Consider the following 11241-nt stretch of genomic DNA (forward strand, 5'->3'; position numbering starts at 1 on the left):
CAAAACCCTCACTGTTTTCCCTTGAAAGCAAGGCGCTTTGGTTTCTTTAACTAATCTTATCCTCCTTTCATCTTAAACCCTCCAATGATTATACCAGCTCGCAAGCGGAGACTGAGAAATGGGATGATTAATTTGAAGTTACGGATGAGTGCGGCAGCTCATGGCTGAGACCGACCTACGGAGCAGCTGATCAGCGGTGTTTTTGTTATTTCCCTGACTGGCGAAAGCACTTTCCAGGGGAATTTTTCATACATTTCGTCTTGCGGTGTAGCTTTAATGATGGACAGGTCTCCTGACCTATCCTCGAGCTACGTTTGGCTCGATGGACAGATGCTGCTGTCCAATTGCCAGTCGGAAGGGTGGTGCGTTTCTTGGTGTGTTTTTTTTTATCCTCTCTCGGTGATTGACTTCACACTCGGCTCGGAGGTTTGCGAGCAGCTGGATTTCTTTGGGATCTCCGCTTGGGCACACCGTGTCAGTTCCCTGTTGGTAAGCTCTGTTTTCTCCCGAATCTCCGAGAGTACTTTCCCTGCTTTCCGATTTTAACTCTTCCTCCAATCTGCCACCCCCTTCCTACCCTCGAGCTACAGGGGTTGGGGGGTGGGGGGGAGGGAAAGAGCGGGGAGGGAAACAGCAGGGAGGGAGTGGGACGCAATTGGACAGCTCTTTCAAAGAGCCAACGCGGGCATGATCGGCGAGTCGGCCTCCCGCTGTGCAGATAACCCTCAGTCCAAAGATTTTGCCCATTTAATTCCTTCCAACAGAATCCCGACCCTTCCCTCTTCCCATTACTGAGTTCTCTGCATCCCCATTTCACTCCTCTTAAACTCAAGTTTAGCTGTTCCGCCCCTATAGTATGGCAGGGGTTACGGCAGTCGAGCAGATCACGAATCCACAGGATGTGAGTTCAGATCCCAGCAGAATTTAAATTCAGCTTTTTTTTTTATAAAAGAAGAGAGCCGGGATCAGTGACCCGTGAAGCCGTCCGCTTGTGGTGCAAGAAAAACACAAACTCTTGACCCGTTCAGAGAAGGTAAGCTGCCGTCCTTACCCTTCCAGCCTTGGATTTCTGGGATGGCGGAGAGATCATCATCAAACAGAGACATTCAGGTAGGTCTTTATTCTTCCTCCCCACCTGATGCTCCCACCCCACCTATGCAGGTGGGTTCAAGGCCCACGCTCGCTCATTAAACTTTGGGCAAGCGCCACAAGAGTATATTCATGGGGAAGCTGGATAAACACACGAGGGAGAAAGGAACAGAAGGATATGGTGATAGGGTGAGATGAAGAAGGGGTGGGAGGAGGCTCGTGTGGAACGTAACATGGCTCGACCCTGAGCTGTAAAATTCTATGAAATTCTATTCGCTATGGGAATCGGGGCGAACACAGCTCAGTCAGTCGGGGCCCAAAGGGGAGGCAGGAAGCATAGCCAACCTTATCCGAAGGTCACCTCACTACAAGCCAATGGGCAGAAGATGTTGCCAAATATTTACAGCACAGAAGCAGGCCATTCGGCCCAGCTGGCTCTTGTCGGTGTTTATACAGCTGAGATGGAGGGTGGGGGGGGTGGGAGGTGAGATTGCAACAGCGCCACCTTTGCTGAGGGTGTGTAGTTACAGCGTGACATGTTTACATAGCGAATTTCTATTATTTATAAAAGGAAATAACGGTTTGCAGACAAGAAGTTCGCACAGGACTTCTGATATGTGGACAATTGCAAGCTATTGATTATCGGTTGGATTTTCCCTGTTCCCCTCTCCCTCCTCGTTTCAGCCGAGCGTCGTCTGGCGAGTCGGGAGGCTTCCCCTGGTAAATTCTGCCTCCCAGGTTTTGCTGACCACCTACGTTGACATCAGGAGGACCAACTGGCTGACCACCTCCATCTGCAGCGTGGTGGAGAAGGGCGCGAGGATGGCCACGGGAGTAGCAGCGAGGGGTGCCAAGCCGTTCCTGGAGATCTTCGAGTCTCAGAGTGAGTGCCAGCGCGCGCAATGTGCGGGTTTCAATAGCGTCGTAAAACATCGCTCCCCCTCCCACCCCCCCACCTCGGCCCATCCGCTGCTGGAGCCGTAGCAATCTTACCTCACGGGTCAGGAGGTTTGTGAGTACAAGTCCCAAGTTCAGGGAGTGCATAATCCACCAGCGCAAGACTGAAGGAGTGCTGCACTGTCACAGGTGCCGTCTTTCGGATGAGATGTTAAACTGAGGGCCCCGTCTGCCCTTTCAGGTGGTGTAAAAGATCCCACTATTGAAAGAAGTGGGGGGTGGGGGGCAGTTCACCCCAGTGTCCTGGGGACCCAATATTTATCCCTCAACCAACATCACCAAAAAGCATATCATGTGGGTTATTATCACATTGCGGTTTGTGGGATCTCGCTGTGCGCAAATTGGCTGCCGCGTTTCTGGTATTATGTGGTTGACGACTGTGCGCGTGAAAGAAAGACTTGCATTTGTATAGCACCTTTCATGGCCGCCAGACGTGTCTCACAGCGCCTTACAGCCAATGAAATGTTCTGCAGTGTGGGTCACTGTTGTAATGTAGGAAACGCAGCAGCCAATTTGCGCACAGCGAGATCCCACAAACCGCGGTGTGATAATGGCCCAGATCACCTGGTTTTTTTTTAGCCGTATTGATTGAGGGGCACATATTGACCCCAGGGAGAACTCGTCCCTACTCTTCTTCCAGTAGTGGCCGTGGAATCTTTTCCATCCACAGAGGTGGCACCTCAGACAGTGCAGCACTCCCTCGGTACTGCACTGAAGCGCCAGCCTTGATTTTTTTGTGGAGTTGGGGACTTGAACCCACAAACCTTGTCATTCAGGAGGCTGGCATCTACCCACAGAGACACAGCTCCACCTTACTTGTATGCATGTATATGTCTGGTCTGTGTGTGTCTCTTTCTCAATATGTGGGCATGTATTTATGCAGTGTGTGACTCCCAGTCTGTTGAGGGACACTGACGCTGTTTGTGGCTGTAATCTGTTTAAGGCAGTAAACAGTTTGAGCCTTTAAAACTGCGGCTAGACGACAATAGCCTCTATTGAGGACCTGTCACATGTAACAGCGGCATGTGATATAAATATTTTGCCCGTCCCAAATGCCTTAAAGCAGCTTGTTAAATCAGTCTCGCTCGCACACGCCCGATTATAGAACAGTGCGCTTGAGTCAGCAGCTCCTGTCTTGCGAAACGGTTTTCGGGCGTTTGGAATTTAGATGGAAGGAAAATGTCAGGAAAACAATGCTGTGGAGAGGGTGAAGCATCGAGCCGTCTGGTGCTCTGCGGCTTTATATCAGGACCAGGTCGCCCAGGGAGCTGGTTTAAGAGCAACCAGTGTGTGCTCCCCAGTGCCAAATCAGCTCTTGATGTCGCATAATATTAATGCTTAAGTGAGGAAGTATGTGTGTCACAGAAGTCCCATTTATTAAAAAAAAATTATGAGAAGCAAAACCGAATCTAAAGAGGCATTTTTGTTCTGAACATAATATATATTGCCTGCATTGTTCAGCTTGGAGATATACTGGAGCGGAGAGAATTCACCACTCCCCGCATGAGACCTTAAAAACGCCGGAGGGTTAAAGAACCGTTAAGTGGGTGGAAAATCTAGGTCACTGGACATGTCATAGCAACAGGAGGAGGCCATTCAGCCCCTCGAGCCTGTTCTGCCATTCATTTAGATCATAGCTGATGTGTATCTTAACTCCGTTACCCTTAATCCCCTTACCCCCCCCCAAAAAAATCTATCAATCTCAGTTTTGACATTTTCAATTGCCCCCCCCCCCCCCCCACCCAAAACCCCAGCCTCGACAGCTTTTTTGCGGGGTGAGAGTTCCAGATTCCCACTCCCCCTTTGTGTGAAGAAGTGCTTCCTGACATCACCCCTGAACGGTCTGGCTCGAATTTGAAGGTTCTGCCCCCTTGTTCCGGACTCCCCCTCCCCCGCCAGAGGTAATAGTCTCTCTCTATCGACCCTGTCGAATCCTTCAATCATCTTAAACCCCCTCGATTAGATCACCCCTTAATGTTCTACACTCGAGGGAACACAAGCCGAGTCTGTGCGACCTGTCCTAGTCATTTAACCCTTTTTATCCCCGGGATCATTCTGGTGAATCTGCGCTGTGCCCAATCTCCAAGGCTTCCTGAAGTATTGTATCTTTACGGAGCTGCAGAGTGCTTTTCCTAAGCTAGGGAATGGGGGAAGACTGTTTTACCAGTGTTAGTGATGGGTCTATCCCTCTTCTGCCACCACCTCACAGTTGCCTCGGCCAACGCATTTGCCTCCAACAGGCTGGATAAATTGGAAGAAAAGTACCCGATTCTTCAGCTGTCCATAGACGAGGTTGGTGTACCCTTTTTTTTTATTACACTTGTGTTATTTCGTCTGGTTTCCTCTCTCCGCCTCTTGTGTCGATGGAGGGGGCACAGTTCCACAGGCGGAGGCAACCCGCCTCCTCCTTCACACATTGATTCAAGTGTTGGACATCAGCAGGATATTTGGGCATGGTAGGGGGGAGGGTTGATGCTGTACTCACCCGGTACCCCCCCCCTCCCACTGGATAGCAGTCAGCAGAGGAACCCTTCCTTTCCCTAGCTCCAAAGCACTGAGGCTAATTACAGCACCCTCTACTACCCAAAAAGCAGAGATCAGCTACATTAGCACTGGAGTAGCACCAAGACCGGAACCTCATGGTTTTGCCTCGGGAATTGCCTTTACCCACTGAGCCATTGAAACGCTGCCCAACTCTAATGGGAGGTGACCCTAATCCAATGGGAAGTCATTATATAATCCAACAGGATGGGATTCTACTCTAATGGGAAGTGACCCTAATCCTTTGGGGTGGGATTCTACTCTAATGGGAAGTGACCCTAATCCAATGGGGTGGGACCTGTCTCCATTTTTCAAAGCTGTGATCTTCTGACCAATCAATGAAGAAAAGTCAATAGCGGCAAGCCTGCGCCATGGTCCTGAGGCCTAAACAAAATGGCGTGCAGTGCCAACAGAGGCCAAGGCAGCCGGAGAGAGGACCCCACCCCGTGCGACGGCGGTGGCAACCCTTGCCTCACCTCTTCCCCTTTGACTTGCAGGTGGCCTTTCACTTGAGGGAGTCCTTCACGCTGGCCTTGGACGACGTCCAGGAGCGGGTCAGCGAAGAGGCGGAGAAGCTGAAGGTGAGGACGAGCGCCATGATGGAGGAGACTCAGGCAGTCATCTCCTCGCAGGCCACAGCCTTCCTGACCTCCAGGGTGGGGCAGGTGATGGTGGCCACTGGGGACGGAGCCCTGCTGAGGCTGGAGGGGATGGTGGACCATTATCTACCAGACATTGCAGATGACTGTGGTAAGTGACACCCAATCCTTCAACAGCTGACTTTGCATTTATATTGCGCCTCTGACACAGTAAAATACATCTCCAAGGCGCTTCACAGGAGCGTTATCGAACAAAATCTGACACTGAGCCACATATGGACATATTAGGGACAGGCGACCAAAAACCTGGTCAAAGAGGTCGGTTTTAAGGAGCATCTTAAAGGAGGAGAGAGAGAGACAGAGAGGTTTAGGGAGGGAATTCCAGAGCTTCGGGCCCCAGGCAGCTGAAGGCACGGCTGCCAATGGTGGAGCGATGGAAATCGGGGGGGGGGTGGGCGAGAGGCCAGAATTGGCTGTATATAACCGACCAGGTATCGTCACAGCTCTATAACGGCGTACAGACACTTCAGAACGATCTCCTTCTCCCGAACATTTGCACTCCTTCTCCAGGCGTTCCCGCAGCCCTTCTGCCATCCGATTGGCAGATCCCCACGAGGAAATTCAAAGCGTTAAATGGACAAATTGTCGCATCGTGACCCGAAGCCATTAGCTGCAAGACCAGTAGATGGCGATTCTCACCAGCCGCAATCTGCTGGCTGCAGTGCAGAGGCTTCCCGCCAGATGGCGCAATTGACCAGTGGACTGCTCCTCATTCAGTGGCTGCAAACAACCTGCATTTATAAAGCAACTTTAACCACAGTAAAATGTCCCAGGGTGCTTCAGAGGAGTGCAAAACAGATAAACGTTAGACACCAAGCCACATAAGGAGATGATAAGGGAGGGGTGTAGCCCCTACATCTGGTCTCTGGAACCTCCTCCAGCCCCTACACCCCTCCCTATCTCTGTAACCTCCTCCAGCCCCTACACCCCTCCCTATCTCTGTAACCTCCTCCGGCCCCTACACCCTCCCTATCTCTGTAACCTCCTCCAGTCCCTACACCCCTCCCTATCACTGTAACCTCCTCCAGCCCTTACTCCCCTCCCTATCTCTGTAACCTCCTCCAGCCCCTATAACCCTCCTTATCTCTGTAACCTCCTCCAGCCCCTACACCCCTCCCTATCTCTGTAACCTCCTCCGGCCCCTACACCCCTCCCTATCACTGTAACCTCCTCCAGCCCTTACTCCCCTCCCTATCTCTGTAACCTCCTCCGGCCCCTACACCCTCCCTATCTCTGTAACCTCCTCCAGCCCCTGCACCCCTCCCTATCTCTGTAACCTCCTCCAGCCCCTACACCCCTCCCTATCTCTGTAACCTCCTCCAGCCCCTACACCCCTCCCTATCTCTGTAACCTCCTCCAGCCCCTGCACCCCTCCCTATCTCTGTAACCTCCTCCAGCCCCGACACCCCTCCCTATCTCTGTAACCTCCTCCAGCCCCGACACCCCTCCCTATCTCTGTAACCTCCTCCAGCCCTTACTCCCCTCCCTATCTCTGTAACCTCCTCCAGCCCCTACACCCCTCCCGATCTCTGTAACCTCCTCCAGCCCCTACACCCCTCCCTATCTCTGTAACCTCCTCCAGCCCCTACACCCCTCCCTATCTCTGTAACCTCCTCCAGCCCCTGCACCCCTCCCTATCTCTGTAACCTCCTCCAGCCCCTACACCCCTCCCTATCTCTGTAACCTCCTCCAGCCCCGACACCCCTCCCTATCTCTGTAACCTCCTCCAGCCCCTACAACACTCCCTATCGCTGTAACCTCCTCCAGCCCCTACACCCCTCCCTATCTCTGTAACCTCCTACAACCCTCCCTATCGCTGTAACCTCCTCCAGCCCCTACACCCCTCCCTATCTGTGTAACCTCCTCCAGCCCCTACACCCCTCCCTATCTCTGTAACCTCCTCCAGCCCCTACAACCCTCCCTATCTCTGTAACCTCCTCCAGCCCCTACACCCCTCCCTATCTCTGTAACCTCCTCCAGCCCCGACACCCCTCCCTATCTCTGTAACCTCCTCCAGCCCCTAAACCCCTCCCGATCTCTGTAACCTCCTCCAGCCCCTGCACCCCTCCCTATCTCTGTAACCTCCTCCAGCCCCTACACCCCTCCCTATCTCTGTAACCTCCTCCAGCCCCTGCACCCCTTCCTATCTCTGTAACCTCCTCCAGCCCCTACACCCCTCCCTATCTCTGTAACCTCCTCCAGCCCCGACACCCCTCCCTATCTCTGTAACCTCCTCCAGCCCCTACAACCCTCCCTATCGCTGTAACCTCCTCCAGCCCCTACACCCCTCCCTATCTCTGTAACCTCCTCCAGCCCCTACAACCCTCGGTATCGCTGTAACCTCCTCCAGCCCCTACACCCCTCCCTATCTCTGTAACCTCCTCCAGCCCCTACACCCCTCCCGATCTGTGTAACCTCCTCCAGCCCCTACACCCCTCCCTATCTCTGTAACCTCCTCCTGCCGCTACACCCCTCCCTATCTCTGTAACCTCCTCCAGCCCCTACAACCCTCCCTATCTCTGTAACCTCCTCCAGCCCCTACACCCCTCCCTATCTCTGTAACCTCCTCCAGCCCCTACACCCCTCCCTATCTCTGTAACCTCTTCCAGCCCCTACACCCCTCCCTATCTCTGTAACCTCCTCCAGCCCCTACAACCCTACCTATCTCTGTAACCTCCCCCAGCCCCTACACCCCTCCCTATCTCTGTAACCTCCTCCAGCCCCTACAACCCTCCGAGATCTCTACAATCCTCCAATTCCAGCCTCTTGAACATCCCCCGATTTCCATCGCTCCACCATTGGTGGCAGTGCCTTCAGCTGCTCAGAGAGACCGGCTGGGACTGTGGCACTGGATTTAAAAGCAGTTCCAATCCTGCTCTGGTCTGAACGTGAGGGAGGGATTCTGACAGCACGAAAGCACCTGACTGATTTCTGATCTTCTCCACTTGACACAGCACCGGCAGCCTTCGCCGTTGGTGGGTTTGATCGGGAGGTACCTGTCCCGCCCAGCCTGTACTCCAGGGTGCGATGTCTGACGGTGAAGGTTCGATCACGCTTATACCAGAGAACCCTGCTCTATTCCCAGAGTGTCCAGGAGGAGGCACTGACTGACATGCTGCTGTTGATGGAGGTGGTTGACTGGGTATGTTCTGTCTTTTCTAACTTCCTGCTCATTCTCCCAAATACACCGGAGTCTCTGCTTCCTAATATCCCGTATTGGAGAAGCTTTCAAACTTCCTCTCACGCTCCCAGATAACAATTGAAAATCTCCACTCTTACCTCATCCCATCTATAATCTCTTCACCCCTCTCACTCTCTATTTGCACCTCTCTCTCATTCTTTGTCTGTCTCACTCTCCCTCTCCCTAGCTCTGTCTCCCCTCCCCTTCCCTCTCTCTGTCTTCTCTCTCTCTCTCTCTCTCTGTCTTCCCCCTTCTGTCTGTCTCCCCCCCTTCTGTCTGTCTCCCCCCCTTCTGTCTGTCTCCCCCCCTTCTGTCTGTCTCCCCCCCTTCTGTCTGTCTCCCCCCCTTCTGTCTGTCTCCCCCCCTTCTGTCTGTCTCCCCCCCTTCTGTCTGTCTCCCCCCCTTCTGTCTGTCTCCCCCCCTTCTGTCTGTCTCCCCCCCCTTCTCTCGGTCTCCCCCCCTTCTCTCGGTCTCCCGCCCTTCTCTCGGTCTCCCGCCCTTCTGGCGGTCTCCCGCCCTTCTCTCGGTCTCCCGCCCTTCTCTCGGTCTCCCGCCCTTCTCTCGGTCTCCCGCCCTTCTCTCGGTCTCCCGCCCTTCTCTCCGTCTCCCGCCCTTCTCTCCGTCTCCCGCCCTTCTCTCCGTCTCCCGCCCTTCTCTCCGTCTCCCGCCCTTCTCTCCGTCTCCCGCCCTTCTCTCCGTCTCCCGCCCTTCTCTCCGTCTCCCGCCCTTCTCTCCGTCTCCCGCCCTTCTCTCCGTCTCCCGCCCTTCTCTCCGTCTCCCGCCCTTCTCTCCGTCTCCCGCCCTTCTCTCCGTCTCCCGCCCTTCTCTCCGTCTCCCGCCCTTCTCTCCGTCTCCCGCCCTTCTCTCCGTCTCCCGCCCTTCTCTCCGTCTCCCGCCCTTCTCTCCGTCTCCCGCCCTTCTCTCCGTCTCCCGCCCTTCTCTCCGTCTCCCGCCCTTCTCTCCGTCTCCCGCCCTTCTCTCCGTCTCCCGCCCTTCTCTCCGTCTCCCGCCCTTCTCTCCGTCTCCCGCCCTTCTCTCCGTCTCCCGCCCTTCTCTCCGTCTCCCGCCCTTCTCTCCGTCTCCCGCCCTTCTCTCCGTCTCCCGCCCTTCTCTCCGTCTCCCGCCCTTCTCTCCGTCTCCCGCCCTTCTCTCCGTCTCCCGCCCTTCTCTCCGTCTCCCGCCCTTCTCTCCGTCTCCCGCCCTTCTCTCCGTCTCCCGCCCTTCTCTCCGTCTCCCGCCCTTCTCTCCGTCTCCCGCCCTTCTCTCCGTCTCCCGCCCTTCTCTCCGTCTCCCGCCCTTCTCTCCGTCTCCCGCCCTTCTCTCCGTCTCCCGCCCTTCTCTCCGTCTCCCGCCCTTCTCTCCGTCTCCCGCCCTTCTCTCCGTCTCCCGCCCTTCTCTCCGTCTCCCGCCCTTCTCTCCGTCTCCCGCCCTTCTCTCCGTCTCCCGCCCTTCTCTCCGTCTCCCGCCCTTCTCTCCGTCTCCCGCCCTTCTCTCCGTCTCCCGCCCTTCTCTCCGTCTCCCGCCCTTCTCTCCGTCTCCCGCCCTTCTCTCCGTCTCCCGCCCTTCTCTCCGTCTCCCGCCCTTCTCTCCGTCTCCCGCCCTTCTCTCCGTCTCCCGCCCTTCTCTCCGTCTCCCGCCCTTCTCTCCGTCTCCCGCCCTTCTCTCCGTCTCCCGCCCTTCTCTCCGTCTCCCGCCCTTCTCTCCGTCTCCCGCCCTTCTCTCCGTCTCCCGCCCTTCTCTCCGTCTCCCGCCCTTCTCTCCGTCTCCCGCCCTTCTCTCCGTCTCCCGCCCTTCTCTCCGTCTCCCGCCCTTCTCTCCGTCTCCCGCCCTTCTCTCCGTCTCCCGCCCTTCTCTCCGTCTCCCGCCCTTCTCTCCGTCTCCCGCCCTTCTCTCCGTCTCCCGCCCTTCTCTCCGTCTCCCGCCCTTCTCTCCGTCTCCCGCCCTTCTCTCCGTCTCCCGCCCTTCTCTCCGTCTCCCGCCCTTCTCTCCGTCTCCCGCCCTTCTCTCCGTCTCCCGCCCTTCTCTCCGTCTCCCGCCCTTCTCTCCGTCTCCCGCCCTTCTCTCCGTCTCCCGCCCTTCTCTCCGTCTCCCGCCCTTCTCTCCGTCTCCCGCCCTTCTCTCCGTCTCCCGCCCTTCTCTCCGTCTCCCGCCCTTCTCTCAGTCTCCCGCCCTTCTCTCAGTCTCCCGCCCTTCTCTCAGTCTCCCGCCCTTCTCTCAGTCTCCCGCCCTTCTCTCAGTCTCCCGCCCTTCTCTCAGTCTCCCGCCCTTCTCTCAGTCTCCCGCCCGTCTCTCAGTCTCCCGCCCTTCTCTCAGTCTCCCGCCCGTCTCTCAGTCTCCCGCCCGTCTCTCAGTCTCCCGCCCGTCTCTCAGTCTCCCGCCCTTCTCTCAGTCTCCCGCCCTTCTCTCAGTCTCCCGCCCTTCTCTCAGTCTCCCGCCCTTCTCTCAGTCTCCCGCCCTTCTCTCAGTCTCCCGCCCTTCTCTCAGTCTCCCGCCCTTCTCTCAGTCTCCCGCCCTTCTCTCAGTCTCCCGCCCTTCTCTCAGTCTCCCGCCCTTCTCTCAGTCTCCCGCCCTTCTCTCAGTCTCCCGCCCTTCTCTCAGTCTCCCGCCCTTCTCTCAGTCTCCCGCCCTTCTCTCAGTCTCCCGCCCTTCTCTCAGTCTCCCGCCCTTCTCTCAGTCTCCCGCCCTTCTCTCAGTCTCCCGCCCTTCTCTCAGTCTCCCGCCCTTCTCTCAGTCTCCCGCCCTTCTCTCAGTCTCCCGCCCTTCTCTCAGTCTCCCGCCCTTCTCTCAGTCTCCCGCCCTTCTCTCAGTCTCCCG

At 56.1% G+C, this 11241-nt stretch overlaps 1 protein-coding gene across 2 annotated transcripts in view; it reads left to right on the forward strand.

Annotated features, from left to right (window-relative positions):
• The first annotated feature begins 987 nt into the window (after nucleotides 1-987).
• Nucleotides 988-11241, forward strand: part of LOC137356821 (perilipin-2-like) — a 49904-nt gene continuing 39650 nt past the window's right edge. For both annotated transcript variants that reach the window (XR_010971112.1, XM_068022631.1), the window contains exons 1-5: nucleotides 988-1110; nucleotides 1774-1972; nucleotides 4256-4338; nucleotides 5085-5337; nucleotides 8201-8388. Coding sequence is in view for 1 of the 2 variants with exons in the window: in XM_068022631.1 (XP_067878732.1) it covers nucleotides 1075-1110; nucleotides 1774-1972; nucleotides 4256-4338; nucleotides 5085-5337; nucleotides 8201-8388 (759 nt within the window). In the remaining variant the exon portion in view is untranslated. The remainder of the gene's footprint in view (nucleotides 1111-1773; nucleotides 1973-4255; nucleotides 4339-5084; nucleotides 5338-8200; nucleotides 8389-11241) is intronic.

The sequence above is a fragment of the Heterodontus francisci genome, chromosome 46 (assembly GCF_036365525.1).
Source record: "Heterodontus francisci isolate sHetFra1 chromosome 46, sHetFra1.hap1, whole genome shotgun sequence".
Classification (NCBI taxonomy): domain Eukaryota; kingdom Metazoa; phylum Chordata; class Chondrichthyes; order Heterodontiformes; family Heterodontidae; genus Heterodontus; species Heterodontus francisci.